Source organism: Staurois parvus, unplaced genomic scaffold (assembly GCF_062004578.1).
Source record: "Staurois parvus isolate SC_StPar_1 unplaced genomic scaffold, SC_StPar_1.0 ptg000096l, whole genome shotgun sequence".
NCBI lineage: Eukaryota > Metazoa > Chordata > Amphibia > Anura > Ranidae > Staurois > Staurois parvus.
Window position 1 is genome coordinate 2771097 of NW_028317892.1, and position 20413 is coordinate 2791509.

At 38.9% G+C, this 20413-nt stretch overlaps 1 protein-coding gene across 2 annotated transcripts in view; it reads left to right on the top strand.

Annotated features, from left to right (window-relative positions):
• NCAN (neurocan) overlaps positions 1-20413 on the top strand; it is a 305419-nt gene that overhangs the window by 179176 nt on the left and 105830 nt on the right. For both annotated transcript variants that reach the window (XM_089670821.1, XM_089670822.1), the window contains one exon: positions 5597-6709. In XM_089670821.1, coding sequence (XP_089526947.1) covers positions 5597-6709 — 1113 coding nt within the window. The remainder of the gene's footprint in view (positions 1-5596; positions 6710-20413) is intronic.

A 20413-nucleotide genomic window follows, 5' to 3' on the forward strand; every position in this document is an offset into this window, starting at 1 on the left:
ATTTGAAGTAAAGGGTGGGTAGACTAGGTTGCTGTAGGAATTAAATCACAGCTAGATTTATGACTATCTGTACTGAGTCATGCAGAACACAGATCCGATGATCAAAGGTAATGACTAATTCCAAAAGAGGCTTAAAATGCAGTAAGGTTGTTTATTCATCCAAACTAAGCAGTTATGTTTTTCGGCTAGTTTCTAACTGCAGAGAGAACCAGCACAGGTTACAACTGTGCCTGAGCCCTTGAAATGGACTTAAAAACCTGGTAAAGAATTTGTCTGGAAATAATAGACACTTGGCACAGTGGGTTAGAAATTAAACTGTATCAGGCCTGAGTTTGACTGACATCATCATATGGAGAACAGGACTGTCGTTCATTTCCACAATGAGTAAGTGGCAAACTTTATAATCTTGGTAAAGTCCAGCATAGACAGTTGTCACTGTGGGTTAGAAATTAAAGTGCAGCCATGAACTGTATTTGGTCTAAGTCAGACCAAATACAGTTAGTGCTTGTTTTGCCCTTACTCATTGTGAAAATTAATGATGGCCCTGTTCTCTATGTTGATGTCAGTAAGACTCAGAGCGACTGGCTAACCTGGCTTTAATCAGCATTGAAAAGAATTATTCACAGTTGATGGAAAAAAAATAAGTACTTCAACTGTTTTATGGCAGGAGATCATCTCATATGGGGAACCAAACTTAATAAAAGTGGCTGATTTATATTTAATTTGAATAAAGTGTTTATTTTAAGTTTCATCTGCTTTTACATATTTAAAAGACCTTCCTTTCTCACTACTAAGCCTTGAGTCTAGGGGCTTGTGTACACCAAAACATGGTGCAAGAAAGACACATTCTGTACGCATGTCAGGCACAGCAGCAATGTTTTGGTAATATAGGGAGTCCTCTGCACTACCAGAACAATAATAATAACTGCCCTAAAAGCTGCAAACATCAAAAAGTGTTCCACCACTCAATTGGCCAATTTACAATAAAGAGTACTGCGCTATATACTAGCAAGTGCCACAAAATGTGCTAGATGACCCCACCCATCTACACTCTAGTGCATTAGGAAAATAACGCACAATAAAAATATGACATAGTAGACACCCGACAGAGCCTTACTCAAAAGGCTACAAACACAATATTTCACCAGTGTAAAAAGCGTACAATCAATGAAAATGTGTTCAGACCATAAATATAATGGTGGAATAATTAAGGGTAAGAAAAAAACAATAAATGAACACCCGGCCGACCTATTAGTCTTAGTCGTGTGAAAAAATGCACAATATTGTGACTCACATGAAAAATATATAAATGTATACAATAACAGTCAACAAATATTCAACTGATCAATAAAAAGTGACAGTCCACAGATAGTGAAAAGTCCAAATAAATAATCAATCCACATAAAGTGATTGGCAGTCCCTTCCCTTGATACACCGCTGTGTGACCACCACCAGGCGTGCACGCTCACCTCCACAAGTTGACCTATAGGTCAAAATGCGATCAATCCGAATTCTTAATCCTCTGCGTGTCAGGGCTGGCGGGCATCAACTCCTCTGCGTATCAGGGCTAGCAGACATCTACTCCACCAGGTATCCAGCTAGGGGATGTGCTCAAATATAAAGAACAGAAGGGACAGAACTTCCTATCCCTGAAGAAGTCACGTGGCACGTGATGCAACACGTCGGACGGAAGCATGGTGACGTTATTTCCAGTACAGCAACGATCACCACCATCTTTGTTTACCCTTATGTGGAAATGCTCTATGAGGGTTCTCAGCCCTTAGTTTGTATGTGAGTGCGATCTTAACATTTATTTTTTTGTTGGAGGAATACATATTGGTTGCACTATGAGAGGCTTCTTTCTTTATATTTGAGCACATCCCCAAGTCGGATACCTGCTGGAGTAGATTTCTGCCAGCCCTGATATGCAGAGGAGTTGATGCCTGCCATCCCTGACACGCAGAGGATTAAAGATTCGGATTGAGTGCATTGTGACCTATAGGTCCACTTGTGGAGGTGAGCGTGCATGCCTGGTGGTGGTGACACAGCGGTGTATCAAGGGAAAGGACTGCCAGTCACTTTATGTGGATTGATTATTTATTTGGACTTTTCACTATAACTGTGGACTGTCACTTTTTATTGATCACTGTGTATATTGATCACTTGAAATTTGTTGACTGTTATTGTATACATTTTTCATATGAGTCACAATATTGTGAATTTTTTCACACGGCTAAGACTAATAGGTTGGCCGGGTGTCTATTTATTGTTTTTTTCGTACTCTTAATTACTCCACTATTACGTTTATGGTCTGAACACATTTTCATTGATTGTACACTTTTTACACTGGTGGGATATTGTGTTTGTAGCCTTTTGAGTAAGGCTCTGTTTGTTTATTATTTCATATTTTTATTGTGCATTATTTTCCTAATGCACTAGAGTGTAGATGGGTGGGGTCATCTAGTACATTTTGTGACACTTGCTAGTATATAGCGCAGCACTCTCTATTATCAATTGATGTATTGGCAGTGGCACTCCAAATGCAAATTACAAACACATTGCATTTACAGGCATCAAATCGCATAGTACTGCTATTGCGGTATCCTGCAGTCAGCTGCAGTGCATTTTCAAAAAGTAGTGCTTGCCCTACTTTTTTCCACTGTCTAGTGCATTTTGTAGTCCATTTAAATAAATGAGCTGCCAAAATGCAATGCAGGGAAATGTGCTGGAATCGCACAGGAACACACGTATTCTGGAGTGAACTGGCCCTTAGGGGCATATAATCAAGGAGTTGGCCCCAGGCATCACCAAACCTCTACACACGAGTGCTCGTGAAGCAATTTTTTACACATTTAGGTCACTCACTAGTGCCAAATCTGGGTGTAGAGATACCAAGATAAAAATGAATAGCCCATTAAGATATAAAATAACAAAACCAGCTTTTGCTGCTGTATTTACTTTCATTCCAGAGATTTCCATGATAGTACTTTTTCCTCCTAAGTCTGATGACCAGCATCTTTGAACCCTATCATTTGAGCACAAGTCATCCTGGAAATGTCCTGACCTTTGACTGGACAGTGAAATGAGAATCAGCACAGGGATGAGCTCATCTCTCCATCCCTCTTTCTCCTCCTATCAGCATTGTGTTTGTCAACATATGAACTGATTGGCCCCTTCTGCTGCTTCTTCCCTTCATACTCCAACACTGTTGTGCAGGGACTGTAAGAGGCTGATATTTTTTCAAATTTAGGTACTTACACTACTTGCATTTAAAAAATTCTAAGAGAGATTGTGATGTTTTTCGTCCCCTTCCCTCTACTCGTGGAGTCACAGAATGCTTTTTATTCTGTGGAAAAAAATAGATGACGTTTATAAATCAGCAAGGTGGAGTGCAAGTAACCCACTATCATTTACTGTATGTACCATATGAGAATTAGAACTGTAAAATGTCAAAACCGGAAGTTCAGTGATTACTCTGACATGAAAGAAGTTAGGGTATTTACGTAACGTAGCAGTCATCCACACATAACACACACATAATTAGAGATAATTTACTGGTACATAGTAAATGTGCAAAAATCGTTTTTTCCTGGAGTTCAGCTTTAGGAATTGAAGCTACCAGCTGTGCACCAAATTACATTTTATACAAGATAACACTGTATGTCTCTCATTTACACCTACTTCTTGTTTGTGTTATTAGCTGATTCAGCTTTTTTATTTTATGAACTATAAAGGTCTTACCTGGATTTGCCACCAGAATAGTTATGACACTTCTCTCTGAATTGCCCTAGTCCTGTTAGTATTCTGTGGTGAACAAAGAATCTAATATGCAAAATAAATTGGATACACTTGTGATCATTTTTATTGCCTTCAAAATGTTGGTTACTAATTGCCTAAAAGTTTCTAATTGAAGCCCACTAATACAAACATATTTTGTATACTGTGAAGAGTTTCACACTCCAAAAGCACTTACGAAACTTTGTAAAGGTTATAAAGCCTCTAAATCTCCCTTCGGCTTCCACATAGAAGTATTAAGTACTTATCTTATTTATTGTGCTGGTTGTTGGTTTAAGGAAGCATTAAGCAACCTTCAGCTGGCATTTTCCAGTTTTTAGCACAGCAAGCAACTTGCTATGTCTGCTGAAGCTCTTCAGGAAACTGAAGAGTGTTTAGGGGGCATCAGCTACTTCATATCTTTTTACATGCTTTGTAAATGCTTGAGGAGTGGGAAGATCTTCAAACTAGCATTTGCCTGGTAAAATGTAAGTGTACATGCATCAATTTCGACTAGGGTAGAGTGGAGAAGGATTATATCTGCTGCAACTTTTTTGCTATTTGGTACATTCTACTTAAGAAATTTCCCCTCATTTACTGTGACAGTCACAATAGTTAATCAAGCAGAAAGTAAGCGAAAATCTGAAGCAGGGTTATAAAAAGATATAAAATGACGTCAACGATTCTAGCATTCCTCTTTTTATTTCTGTCCGTGATGCTGTTGGCGATTTTCACTTCCTACTTGAATAATTCCCAACTCTATAGAAAACTGCAAAAAAAGTTTAGGCTGGACATACAATTTAGATATGCTCTGTTTTAAACACCTGGAAAGTTTGCATTCTTGCAGTAATGCTGTACAATGAACATTGATGATTAAGTTACCTACAGCAACTGGTTAAATTTTAGTTGAGTGAATTTAGTGTTGATGCTGTAGTTTGTATATCACTATCATTCTTGCACTGTTTTTTTTAATAAAGCTGATACTAAATAGTAAAGTGGGCATGTTGATTTGCTGATAGTATAGAAATTCAAACACACAATTATAAATAAATAAAAAATATTGAAACTTTCTATTGCAAAATAAATATTATTTGTACATATTACTGAGCATTTATGGACCAGATAAGTGACTATAAACTGCAGTTTTACATATGGTATATGGGCACTGCTATTTTATAGCTTAACTTTTTCTTTCTCTGCCTTCTATCCATTGTAATTTATTTGTCTGTGTTCTGTGAGGCTCAGTTAATAAATTAAAATAATTATGTAAAATAGGCAGTACTTTACTGAAGTGGAAACTCTCATGGGGAAAAGTTAAGGCAAGGGCGAAATCAGCATACTGCAGACGTGTTATACAGTAAATCATGCAGGCAGGGCAGGAAGGGGCTATATCTCACACTAGCTCCCACCTGGGGATGTGTCTGGAGTAGACACCGGCAGAGATTTTTATCATAATAATATAATGATATAGTCTTTGCAAGGGCCAGTCATTTCAAAACCACAGCTATAAACCGCAGGCAAAGTAACTGCAAAATGTCATATACATAACTGTGCGGGAATTGAGATTTGAAAGGCATTCCATAAATATTTATTGCATTGTCAAATAATAAACCAAGTTTTTGTGGCATGTCGGCATGCTAATCCCATTAGATTCTTTGGTGCACTTCCAAACAGAAGCAGAGCATGGATAAATCTAGATCCTTCTATCTTTATGAATTGACTGCTGAATTAAGAGCAGCTTCTTGCTTGGTTTGATGGCTTCTCTCTCCGTTCAGCATGATAGGATTCTAATTTATCCTTTTGACATGTTGCCTCTCAACAGCTCTTCAAGCAACAGCCCCCACCTCACAAGGGAATGAGCAGCAAGGTCCAACGTTCGTGCCACAGGAAGACCTCAGGCTGATAAAACCAGAACTTCAAAGTCAAGAGCCTGGACAAGCAACACAATTGGAATTTAATAATGCCTTGTCTGCCACTGACAGTGTAATGTCTACTACAAGGCATGGATATGAAATCGAAGGCAGTGATCCAGTAACATCCATAGATTTAAAGGGAATTTCAAGGGAAGTCAATGTGTTATCTTCCAAGCTGCTTACGCCAGCTTTTACTGAAAAAGTGCAACAAGAAACAGTGACTAGTGATTCACCAGAATCAGATTATTTTCTCAGTTCAAGGCCGCCAACTATTACACATGCCTCTATTTGGAATAGGAAACAAGATACAATAGGAGCGCATGATACTAAAGCGACTCCAGCTACAGTCAGGTGGAAAACTAACAAAAATGAGGTTTCCAAGGGACAAGAAGAGGGTTGGTCATTGAACATGGTTGACAGAAAATCAAAACTGAGACAGAAAACTTGGAGGGAGTTTGTAGAGCAGGTGGAACCAGATTCTTCAGAAGAACGTTCAAATGCTGGCCAAGTACCCAAGCAGTATGTATTTGACAAGGATATAAATTCAGTTCCAGAAGACAGCCAAAATTCCTTGCAGTATATATGGCTTTTAGATAAACATATGTCTCTATCTACTAATACCGATGGACCTGGTCACATTTCTGAAACTAAATTCTTTTATGAACACTTTGAAAAGCCCACTCCCACAGCAGAACTGGAAAGTGAAAAGCAAAGCATAAATGTCAATACAGAAAAAAAACAAACTAGTTTAGTAGAAGTCAGTGGTCAAAGCACACCAGGTTCTTTGGACAATCTAACTGGAAAACCTGACCAAATTGGTGAGCAGCATTTTCAGAACAGACTTAGTGAACATGAAACTGGTTTGCCTAGCAATATTTTATGGAAGCCTGATGGATCCGATGACCAGATGCAAAGCAACAATGAACTGACAACTATAGGAAAGTGGGACAAAGACCATATACTTCAGACTGAATCTCTATCCAGTTCCAATGAAGTAAAGGAAACAGGGAAAGTGCAACCAAGTAAGAATGCATTCACATACACAAAAATTCAACCTTTCAATTTCTTATGGTATATGCCAGATATATGGAAGAAAGATCCTATTTATTACTATAGCTATTTTCATTAATTCACTGAAAATCAATATCAGTTTAGATCCTCAGATAAATAGGTTGTTATAAGAGATAATTGTAAAAATCAATAAGAAAAACTTATTAGATGGAAGAGTTTACAAAGCAGAAAAAAGTCACATTCGTATGTTAGAATGCATACCTTGCACAGAATCACTCAGATGAACATATAAATTGCCAATTTATTTTTGCAAAAGTGTTGCTTCTCATAAAGAATGTTAGGGTTCCACATGTTAGGAAAACATCCATTTGCTAAAGTAATTGAATAATATTTTTTGCAGGTGTGTACTTTAGAAGTGCAATCCTTTTATATATTATATATATGGGCCACTTTAAGATGTTAGCTTGTTAGGGTAGAAATCAAATTATTGGAAATAAGTGTAGGGAGTTTTAAAAAATTAGTTTAGTCTTTATCAATTAACATTAAGTCACTTTTATTAAAAAAATGAATAAGAAACTAATAAGAAACATTTTCACACATTCTATAAAAACAGGTTTTTATATTTTCATTTGAAATTAGAAGACTGGGATAAAAGGGGTTCCTAGAACCCCTAGTCAGGCAACAGTCTTGTTAGGGTAGAATTTTCTTAGATCACATTGGCTCTTTGACATCACTGAACATGTATTGAAGATATTTTGCCACATACCAATACAGTTTCAATGACAAAAGGAATTCAAATAAATATTTTTCATAAATTGTACTGAAAATGAAAGGACCCTATGATTAACATACAGTAATGTAATTTCAGCAGAGTTGCTTCAATATATGTAACCACTTCCCGCCTGGCCTATAGTAAAATGACGGCTGGGCGAGCCTCTCGTCCCTCCGGGAGGGTGTCATATGACATCCTTCCCGGATCACACCCTGCCGGTGCCTGCAGGACCGCGCTATGTTGAGATCTGTCACCGGCTGTGTACCTCGAACACGGTCGATGACAGATCTGTGTACTGGCTCTGTTGCCAGTACCATGTGACCTGCTGTGACCAATCACAGCAGGTCACATGACAGTTGTAAACAATGGATGGCCTCCTTTCATGCCATCCATTGTATACAAGTGTGTCTAGCTGTGAATGGTTACAGTGATCACATGCACAGGCTGGGACAATCACAGCCCATCTGTGTCATGTGATTAGCCGTGGCCAATCACAGCTAATCACAACAAAAAAATTTGAATGAATCAATTTCATTCAGTTAAATGCTTGCTTATAGCAAATAAATTATTTGCTATAAGCAATCAACTTGTGTAAAAAAAAAAAAGAAATATTGATCACTTCCCCAAAGTAGTACAGTGTTACTACGGTAACATTATACTACTTTGGTCATAGTGTAATATGAAAAAAAAATAAAAGAAAGAGGAAAAAAAATTAATAAAAATGAAAAAATTTAAAAAATAAAAACAAATTGAAAAAAATTATACATTTTTATTTGTACTGTCACTAGTCAGTGTCCCTGATCACCTCCACACCAGTTATATGATGACTCTGTACTGCACTGGTGACAGTATTTAAAAAAATTGTGAAAATAATTTTTTTAATTGCTTCATTTTCCGAAAAATTATGACAAAAATATTACAACTTCAAAAAACTCACCATGCCTCTTATGAAATACGTTGGACTGTCTACTTTGCAAAAAGTGGTCATTTGGGGGATATCTGTACTGTTCTGACATTTTTGGGGCTCAAGAAATTAGATTGGCTGTCAGTACTTCAGGATTGATCAATTTTCAGATATATCCCATAGTTTGTGAACTCTATAACTTTCCTACAGACTAAATAATAAATACTGATTTAGGTTATTTTCACCAAAGAAATGTAGCAGAATACATCTTGGCCTAAATGTATGAAAAACAATTATTTATTTGCAAACTTTCTTTCTGACAAAGAAAAACGTGGGTTTTTTTTTCAAAATTTTCGGTCTTTTTTTTGTTAATTTAGCAAAAAATAAAAACCCCAGTGGTGATTAAATACCACCAAAAGAAAGCTCTAGTTGTGTGAAGAAAATGATAACAATTTAGTTTGGGTACAGTGTTGCATGACCACGCAATTGTCATTCAAAGTGTGAGAGCCCTGAAACCTGAAAATTGGCCTGGGCATGAAGGGGGTAAAAGTGCCCGGGATTGAACTGGTTAACATCCACTGAAATTAATTTTCTCTAAATACTGTATATATTGCACTAAATTGTATTATACAGTCCTCTATAAAATACTACCTTCCACTCTAAGGGGTTGTTGCACTGTTTAATTTTATTATTCTGTCCAATGAAGTAACACCGTAAACCTAAAACCAAAAACTAAATATATTGCTGCTTACCAATTCTTTGATGTAGTGGCTGCATTTGTTTTCATTTTTAGGCATTTTTCCTTTATTTTCTCCTGTTGATTCAGCCAATAGGTCTGTTATTTTTCAACTTCCTATAACAGACCAAACTGTCCAGCAAAAGTGGCAGTTAGAGGGTTGGGATAAACCACTTGTTTGTAAAACTGTATTAGTTTCATTTGCCATACAAAAATATCATATATCTAACACTTTATTACACACAGACATGTCACAAAGGGGTGGGGAGACAAAACTAACAGGGGTACATACCCAAATAACCCTTTTTAACCTTAACCCTAACATGCGATCATGCGACTTGGATATTACATGAGAGTGTAAAGTCGCATCAAAGTAGCTTCAAACTACACTACATGAACAGAACTGTCATACTTTCCTACTAGAAAAAAACCCCTCAAAAAGCATAAAAAAACACAAATTAAAAAATGCATAAAAGATTATTGTTCAAAAATGCAAAATATGCTGGAAAAATATGTCAACCACAACCTTCTAGTTATGGACCTAGCCTTATAGTCTAGATGTCCACTTCCTCACCTCCTCTCCCCCTCTGATTCTGTACCAATTAGAAATCATTTCAAGTATACATTTTGTTATTGTGTGGAGAAAAAAAAGGGGGGGGGGGGTCAACCCTTTAACACTTGACAGGGATGCTTATGATGGTCAGCTTTTGTTACTTTACTGTATGTAAAACCTGTATCCCAAAAGGAACAAAAAGCTGTTGTTGTGTCTTGTTTACTGATAATTGTTAGCTGGAGCTCAGCTTTAATTTGTTAATCCATCTAAACCTGCTAGTGCATCCAACACTACCCCTCCCCAAAATGACAAGGCTGCTGTCCAAAGGTATTATTATTATTATACAGGATTTATATAGCTCCGACAGTTTGCTCAGCGCTTCACATTATGGTGGGAGACAATACAGTAACAATACAGTTCAATACAAGAGGGATTTGAGGGCCCTGCTCCTCGGAGCTTACAATCTAGGAAGGAGGGGATAGTGGTACAAAAGGTAATAACTGTGGGGGATGCAGTGGTTGGAAGAGTAGAGGATTCCAGTATTAGCTGAGGGCGGGATAGGCTTCCCTGAAGAGATGGGTTTTCAGAGTGCTCCTAAAAGTGAGCAGAGTAGGCGATAGTCTGATAGATTGGGGTAGGGGGTTCCAGAGGATGGGGGAAGCCCTAGAGAAGTCCTGGAGACAAGCATGGGAGGAGGAGACAAGGGAGCTAGAGAGTAGGAAGTCTTGCGAGGAGCGGAGAGTATGGTTTCGGTGATATTTAGAGACAAGATCGGTGATGTCATTTGGGGCAGTGTTATGAACGGCTTTATACGTCAGTGTAAGTGTTTTGAATTTTATCCGTTGGGCAATGGGAAGCCAGTGGAGGGATTGGCAGTGAGGGGTGGCAGATACAGAACGGTTAGTAATGGATGAGTCTGGCAGCAGCATTCATGATAGATTGAAGTGGGGATAGCCTGCGATGAGGCAGGCCAATGAGGAGGGAGTTACAGTAGTCGAGGATATAACAAGGGAGTGAATAAGTTGCTTAGTGGTTTCCGGGGTTAGGAACGGTAGTATCTTGGAGATGTTGCGGAGGTGAAGTCTACACGAATTTGTCAGCGATTGGACCTGGGGCTGAAAGGACAGATTGGAGTCTAGGATTACACCTAGTACCCTGGCATGAGGGGAGGGACTGATGATTGTGTTATTGATCTTGATGGAGAAGTCAGGGGAGGGGCACGGGCTGGGGGGAATACTAAGAGCTCAGTTTTGGAAAGATTGAGTTTGAGGAAGTGGAGTGACATCCAAGCCGATATGTCACTTAGTAGGCTAGTGATGCAAGTGGAGACTGAAGGGGTGAGGTGAGGGGTAGAAAGATAGATTTGTGTGTCGTCAGCATAGAGATGGTAATTGAAGCAATGGGAGTTTATCAATTGACCAAGGGAGGAGGTGTAGATGGAGAAGAGAAGGGGTCCGAGGACAGAACCTTGAGGGACCCCAACAGAGAGAGGGAGTAAAGAGGAGGTGGCAGCGTTATAGGTAACACTGAAGGAGCGCTGCGATAGATAGGAGGAGAACCAGGAGAGAGCGGAGTCTCTGAGGCCAAGAGAGTGTACTTTTTTGAGGAGGAGGGGATGGTCAACCATGTCAAAAGCCGCAGAGAGGTCGAGTAGTGAGAGTACTGTATAGTGGCCATTGGTTTTAGCAGTTACTAGGTCATTAGTGAGTTTGAGTAGGGCAGGTGTCTCTGTGATTCTTCATCCAGCATGAAGACGTGAAGACACCCAAAGACAAAATTTAAAAAAGAATCGGTAAGCTGCAATATATTACATTTTTGTTTCTGGGTTTCATACCACTTAAAATAAACCTGTATTAAGAGCAATATGGGAGCTGTCATACCAGAACTTCTGAAATTGCTAGTTGCCTGGCTGTTGCAACAATTTATTATAAGGCTATACAGCTTTCACTGAGTCATTGACCTGGAATAGGTATGCAGGACAGAAGTATCAGTGGTTTTTATCTACATACCTGCTCTTGTCCACTCAAGGCATTGAAGCAAAGAAGGTTCAGCATCACAGTCGTAGTATTTTCAAAAGGAGAACTCAGCAATGGCAGCCTCCATGTTTCTCTCATGATTTGAGTCTTCAAAAGCATTCCACTAGTTCCTCCAGTTCTGTACAGTTCTGTACATTAAAATAAGTATTCCCCATGATCACAAGTGCATAGATATGGTATAATTTCTATTATTGGTTCTAGCTTGTGGAGGGCACTGCAAAATCAATGTATGATACTGCACTAGGCTGTGCTCAAGCATAACTACACCATCAGACTTTATTCTTCTACGTGTATATAAATGCCCCCCTTTCCTTGGTGAGAATAATATATTATTTACAGAACAGGAAAAATTGTCAAAAGATATCTCGTCAGCAGGGATCACATGACTAATGACTAGAGAATCCAGCTGCATGATGGTTGTTCACTCTGGCTGCTTTGTTCCCTCAATTTTCTAGATCTAGATCTAGAAGATCTAGATCTTACCTATTCATGAGTACCAACCTCCAATGGATTTCCCAATATGTCCTCATACCCTCTTCACCAGACAGACAAAATCATCATCATCTCCAGTCCCCTTAGGTACCAGTATGACTTCAAGAGATGTCAATCGCTTGGTTATATTTTACATAGGGTCCTAAAATCGGTGAAGTCCATCGCTGTGTGCATGTGTCCCTTCGAGCCCAATGTGGGGGCCACTATAGAATTTTTAGAAGTTGTTAACACCAAGAAAATCCAATAGTGATTGTGAAATAACTATAGATGTGAGGAATGACATGTCTGAGCTAGTGGTAGACATACAGTTTGGTAAGGGTCCATCTTCAAGCTTTACCTGTGATGGAGCAGTTCGTGTTAGATTCCCTGGTTGTCTCTGGGTCTTCAGATGCGATATACATACATGCTATTTACCAGTAGCTTTCTGGTGAGTTTACATCTGACAGAGGTGGTGGATTCCCTCACTTGATTACTACCACGGTTTATCTTGCACCTACGATTGCTGCACCTATGGGCACTAATATATATTTAACAGACTACATTATTATTATTATATTTATTATACCTCACTTATTTGATGATTATCACCTGTGGTTGCTTTGTCTTGTAATCATATGGACATCATTATCACAATATATTTTATATACCATTTTTTATTGTTCAATATATCTACGGCCCATGATGAAATGGAGTTTGACACCCCTGACCTAGAGGATCGGATGACAGTTGGGTATAAAAAGACAGGAGGTCCATTTACATCTGACCACCCATAGAGGATACTGGGCTGTGTCTGTGTACGCTCTGCATAAGCGGAGCAGACACAGACTAGCCATCCACCTGCTCAGTGGGGATCATCAGACAGATCACCCGCTGAGCAAGTAGACTCCTGTTGGAGTCTGCCCCGTGTGGAATGGTCCTTTAAGTACTCCAAAATCCAATCCCATTCGCCCATAATTTGTTTCCTATAACCTCAAAGAATCTGGATACCTCTGTTTGAGAGCCCCTTAGATCTTTTTTGATATACTTATTTCCCTCATGAGCATGCAAATCAGTGCATAATTTGTTAGACATGCATTTCTTTTGAATTTTGTGTTGCTATTCTGTCTCTCAGTGTTACAATACACCTACCATTCGATTTTTAGACTGATCATTTCTTTGTGAGTGGGCAAACATTCAAAATCAGCAGGGGATCAAATACTTATTTCCTTCACTGTACATGAAATAAATTGTTTGGTCAGGTCATGTGGAAATCTGCTTCACCAAGGAAAATGTTTCAGTAAATAGTTAAATCCAGGAGTCACTCTCTTTTCCTTGCAAAGTGTATAAAGAGATGTGGGCTTACATAGGGCCCCGCTGTGTGCAGATGTATTGCTTTTATCTCTTGTTACAAGCTTCATTTAGCAATGAAATCACAGTCTTGATTACAGCCCATACTCCCAATAATGAACTTTCTGCTGCTGCCTTTAACCAGCGATGCCCACAGTCGACTGCCCTCAGCCAAAGTCCCTCTGGTGGGTTCTCTTTGTAGCATTCACTGAGGTTATGGGAGGAGATTTTATCCTGCAAGAGCAGCCATCTGCGCTGCTAATCTAAGGGTTGCCATATTTTTACTTAAGTCTGTCCCAAATGTTATTGCATGCACTGATGAGTGTGTTAACGTGAAATGCTTAATGTGCCAGTGAGTTTATTTCGCTTTTACAATACAATAGGCTTCATGAAAAAAGGAGGTATGTGTTGTTAGGAGGGGGAATTATACCATTACTTAAACTTGCTGTAATGAGCCACTATCTTTGATCTTTCTCTGCTCCAGCTGTGATTTCCTATTACTGCATTTGTCTAGCGGAAACAAAACACTGTTAGGTGATAATGATGATTTTATGAGGGGATGCAGATTTTATGTTATGATGGAGTCATTTTCTTCCACAGTAGTTATGGCCGAGGTAAAAACTGTGCTAATGATAGGACAAAAGTAAATATTATCATCAACCCACCAAAAAGAAGGGCTTTATTTAATGTTCATTAGACATTGAATGATACACCAGGTTCCCATTACAACAGCAAACTATTGTTTTCCCTGCTGTTGCCATCATCCTGTAAATCCTTAAAAACACCCAATGGACAAAAAATGTATGAAATAATAATGAAATCATCTACACATAGTTATATAGTCAGGTTTATTTATTTTAGGAACTTCTATAGCACCATCAATTTATACAGTGCTTTACATATATATTGTACATTCACATCAGTCCTTAACCCTCAAGGGGTGTACAATCTAAGGTCCCTAACTCACATTCATACATACACATACTAGGGACAATTTAGACAGGATGCAATTCACCTACCAGCATGTCTTTGGAGTGTGGGAGGAAACTGGAGTACCCAGAAGAAACCCACACAGACACAGGGAGAACATGCAAACTCCCGGCAGGTGGTGCTGTGTTTGGGATTTGAACCAATGACCCTAGTACTGGCAGGTGGAAGTGCTAACCATTTAGCCACTATACTGCCCTGTCTTTAAAAAAGACAGAAGAAAGAGAAAGAAGAAGTCCATCTAGTTCAACCAATATCCCCATAAAGCATGGTCCAAGTTGCTTCAGTGGGGAATAATAAAAAAAGGTAATATCCAGTTATATTTTGTATATTAAGAAATGCATCCAGCTCTTGTTTTTATTTGTTATAAACAATCTACTGAACTTGCCAGAACTAGTTTTTGAGAGAGTCACATTTTCACAGCTCTTACTGTGAAGAAGCCTTTCTGTATTTGGAAGTTTAATTTTTTTCCTCCGAGATGTAAATAGTGTCCTCTTGTCCTTTTAACCACTTCCATTCCGGACACTTTTACCCCATTCCTGTCCAGGCCAATTTTCAGCTTTCAGCGCTATCACACTTTGAATGACAATTGTGCGGTCATACACTGTACCCATATGAATTTTTTAACATTTTTTTGAGACAGATAAAGCTTTATTTTGGTGGTATTTATTCACCATTGGGATTTTTATTTTTTTTTGCTATGTATATGAAAAAGTCCACAAATTTTGTTTTTCTTATAAAATTTTGCAAATAAATAGTATTTCATCAAAAATCTTGGCCAAAATTTATTCTGTTAACTTTTTAGTAAAAAAAAAATAACAAATTAGTTTATAACCAAAATTATAATTTTTAAACTTTTTTTTATTTTTTTATATTATTATTTATGTTTTTTTCATACTGTCACCCTAGCAGTACAGTGTCACCATGGTGACACTGTACTACTTGTGGGGGGTGATGAAGATTTTTTTTTTTTTTTACACTGATTGCTTTTACACCCATAAAGTCTGTAAATCATTTCTCCTTCTCTCTAGCTGCATTCTTGCAGCCATTGAGAACTACTGAGTGAGCTGTGATTGGTCACAGCTTGTCACATGGTACAAGGCTGTTGTGAATAGCCTTGTACCATGTGACCTCTGTGATCATTCACAGATTTCACACGTAGTAAGTAATGATGTCACAAGTGACATCTTGCTTACTACTCTGCATGTGATCACTGATTGGCCATTCAGTGATCACATGATCGGGACCTCGCAGAGAGGTCCCGTCCGACTATCAGTGTTCCACTGTGTCCGGAGGACACAGCAGGCACCGGATCGTGGTGCTGTGCGCTCCCAGGGAGCGCGCACAAGCAGGGTGCGGAGAGGCCGTTTATAAACGGCCACCCGACCCTGCACTGCCAGCGTCTGGCTGTTTATATACAACAGCCAGACGAGAAGTGGTTAATTGACCGTAAATGGTTCTGTACCGCCTACCACAGATATACTGCAACAGAGTGGCCCCACTTTGCTGGATCATATATATGATCCAGCTCTTCAAGGTAGTGGGCGCGTATGCACACGCCTGCCGCCCCAACTGTGCTGTCATTTGAACACGCACATGCTGTTCAGTGGGTCCCTGCTAATGATTTATGGCCGGAACAAGAGATGTAACATTTCCAGATATTTTGAAGGCATGAGAAAAAAACGTTTTTTCCCCTGTTTTTTTCTGGAAAAAATGGACATTATTAGAAACATTTTTTAAAACTTCAATGTGGAGTAGTTTTCCAAATTGAAAGTCGTTTTGTTACCCTGGGAAGGTGAAATGCAGGGAGTACACAAGTATTATGTTTAAAATAAAGGGACGGCTTATTCAGTAAATAAACTCAGCTTGCTTTTTAAAATTTCTAAAGATCCAGAAGCAGCAGAAAGAGTGTTTCTGAACTGAGAACCCTGGATGGAAAAGCTACTTGCACTTTCATTATGGTCCTCATCATTTAATTCCATAGATAGTTTTTTAGTGTCTTTAAGGCACCTCTGGCATACAAGGATGTGTTTTGTCATCCTTGTAGTATTTCTAAAAGAATATTTCTTCTCACGATATTTGTAATTTGCTCTTGTTCTCAGCAGAAATTGCACTTTGGAAATGTTTCCAAATTCTAGATGTTGGTCTCAACATTTTACTGAGAGAAGGAAAAGAAAAAAGTATTTACTATAGGTAAACATTATGCTGTGATGGTGGAGAACATTAATAGGAATCATTTAAAGGTTATAAAGAAAAACTTATTTGTTAGACAAAGTACCATCTTACCTGTCAGTTAAGGCCTGAGAGGACAGAAACTATCATCGACTGTATCCCAACAATCACCCAACTGTAGGAGGTACAAGATGGAGACCACAAGCAAACTAAACTGGAGCCTTTCCCCTGCAGTGACCCTAATGGCAGAAATGTATATTTCTCTTGTTTGAGAACTGCATTGCGAAGTACAGCGTTACTTTAATTGTATTCCAGGATTTGCTTGTCTTCAGCTGAAAGAACTTGCAATAATTTAACCGCCTCCCACCCACCATATAAGGAAATGATGAGCGCAAAGTAGTTCCCTTGTTCATATGACGTCCTCCCACTCTAACTGCACGTGCGTGCCCCCGGGGGCGTGTAGCTCCGCGATCGGTGGACACAGCGGATCACTGATCAGTGGAAAAAGCCGATGACTTCAGCTCTGCCATGTGTCCAATCACGGCTGATCACATGTAAATAAGGAAATGCTGGTTAGCGGCATTTCTCTCCTCACGAGCTGTCACACTGAGAGCTTGTGAGGAGAGGAGAGACGGTAATCGGCATTCCTCAGAGGGGACATCTACACTGATCATCAGGGCACTGATGATCAGTGTAGCCCGTCAGTGCCACCTGTCAGTATCCATCAATGCCACCTGTTATTGCCCATCAATGCCACCTGTCAGTGCCCATCAGTGCATATCAATGCCACATATCAGTGCCTACCAGTGCACATCAATGCCACATATCAGTGCCAATATGAGCTGTCTTTCAGTGCCAACTATCAGTGCCAGTCAGTGCCACCTGTCAGTGCCAGTCAGTGCAGCCTATGAGTGCTGCCAATCAGTGCCACCTATCAGTGCCAGTCACTACCGCCTATCAGTGCCCATCAGTGCCCGTCAGTGCTACCTAACAGTTCCAGTCAGTGCCAGTCAGTGCCGCCTATCAGTGCCGCCTATCAGTGCCAGTCAGTGCTTCCTATCAGTGCCACATATCAGTGCCACATATGAGTACTGCCTTTCAGTGCCCATCAGTGATGTCTGCGAATGTCAGTGGTGCCTGTCAATGCCCATCAGTGCCACCTACCAATGCCTCCTCATCAGTGTCCATCAGTGCCACTTATCAGTGCCGCCTATCAGAGCCCATCACTGCAGCCTCACTAGCATACATCAGTGAAGGAGAAAAATTACTCATTTACAAAATTTTATAACAGAAACTAAGAAAACAACTTTTTTTTCAACATTTTCAGTTGTTTTTGGTTTGTTTAGCAAAAAATTAAAAAACTCAGAGGTGATTAAATACCACCAAAATAAAGCTCTATCTGTCTCAAAAAAATAATAACAATTTCATATGGGTACAGTGTTTCATGACTGCGCAATTTTCATTCAAAGTGTGACAGCGCTGAAAGCTGAAAATTGGCCTGAGCAGGAAGGGAGTGAAAGTGTCCGGTAGGCAAGTGGTTAAGATACTACATAAAGTCTCAGAAATCTTTCATTAATGTCTTCATGTTATATAGTTTGAATGTCATTTTAAATTTTTCCAGAAAAAAAAAAACAAAGAAGACTTTGGAAAGCACTAAAAAAAAGTTTTTTCCCTAATTTTTCCATATTTTCCCTTTTCCAGGGAGTAAAAACTGGCAAATTGCTTAGTAGAAACAGCACACAATAAATATTTGTAGGCACACAAATAACCCTTTGATTGCTCCTAAATGTAAACTCCTTCCCAGCCAGTGTCATTAGTACAATGACAGTGTATATTATTAGCAGCGACACTGGAGATGTCAGTGTTATTTAGTCAGTTCCCATCCAGCATCAGTTAGTGTCAGATTTCCTGCCACACTATAACAGTCCCACTATAAGTTCCTGATTTGCCATCATTACTAGTATAAAAAAAAATCAATAAAAACAGTATATCATTTGTAGATGCTATAACTTTCACGAAAACCAATGAACATACACTTATTAGGATGTTTTTTTATACCAAAGACTTGTAGCAGAATACATTTTGGCCTACATTTAAGAAAAAATTTAATTTTTAAAAATTTTTTGGGATATGTTTTATAGCAGAAAATAAAAAATATGTTTTTTTTTTCAAAATGTTCTGCCTTTTTTTATTTATAAAATAAAGAATAAAAAAAGGAGTGGTGATAAAATACCACCAAAAGAAATCTCTGCTTGTGTGAAAACAACTGTATAAATTTAATTTGGGTACAACATTGCAATTGACCGCGCAATTACCAGTTAAAGTAATGCAGTGCCAAATAGCAAAAAATGGTCTGGTCATGAAGGTGGCAAAACTTTCCAGAGCTTAAGTGGTTAAAATAAATAAGGTCACTTTGTTATGACCTTACAATGAAAAACTCTACACCAAGTTCACTATATAGACCACTTATGTATTTATACATGGTGGTCATAACCCCCCTTAATCTCCTCTTCTCAAGAGAATACATTCAGTTCCTCTAATCTATTCTCATAGCTGATTTCCTCCATGCCTCTTATCACTTTGGTTGCCCTTCTCTGTACTTTCTCCAGTTCCCCAATGTTCTTTTTGTGAATTGGTGCCCAAAACTGAACTTTGTATTCCAAGTGAAGTATTACTAATGATTTGTGCAGGGGCAAAATACAATAAACCTTTTTGTTTGCTTTAAAAACTGCAGCTTGGCATTAAATGCTATTATTTGTGACCTATCAGAACACCCAGATCCTTCTGACTCCCTCGTTGTACTCAACCAAGTATGTAAGACGCATGCATGTTTCTAGCCTCCACGTGCATACATTCACAGTAATCAACATTAAACCTCATTTGCCACATAGTTGCTTGTAATAAGGAGACATTCTGTGAAGATGCTATTCCACTTCATACAGTAGCTTGGTGTCATCTGCAAACACAGAAATGGAAAGCACATAGTGTGCTTTTGGAAGTGGACTGGTGCAACTGCAAATACTGGTGGGATTGGGAAGGAGCCTAAATCCCATCTACAAAGTTTGCTTGTTTAGTCACATCAAAACCTGAAGCTTGTATCCAGGTGTCATTATCTGTATTATTATTATTATACAAGATTTATATAGCGCCAACAGTTTGCTCAGCGCTTTACAATATAATGGGAGACAATACAGCAACAATACAGTTCAATACAAGAGGGTTAGGAGGGCCCTGATCCTGGGAGCTTACAATCTAAGATTATTATTATACAGGATTTATATAGCACCAACAGTTTGCTCAGCACTTTACAATATAACGGGAGACATTACAGCAACAATACAGTTCAATACAAGAGGGTTAGGAGGGCCCTGCTCCTTGGAGCTTACAATCTAAGAGTCTGTAAAATAAATTCAGACACAACTATCCCTTTTCAACAATAATACTGTTCTATATGGATATGATGGGTTCACATATCTTTGTTACAAAGAAAGACCACGTGTAATCAGGGCTGCTATGCTTCAGTTATGAATAAACACAGTGAGTGATTAATACCGATCACTCATTGTGTTAATTCAGAAAAGGAAGGGGTTGGTAAATGTGACATTTTTACCAGACCCTTCCCTCACTCTCCATTCTGAAGGATCCTATTGTGTGCTTGCAGCTGCCGGAGGGAAAAGAGGGAGGAAAGCCAACAGGAAATAAAGAGAGCGAAAGAGAGTAGGGAAGCCAGCAGCACA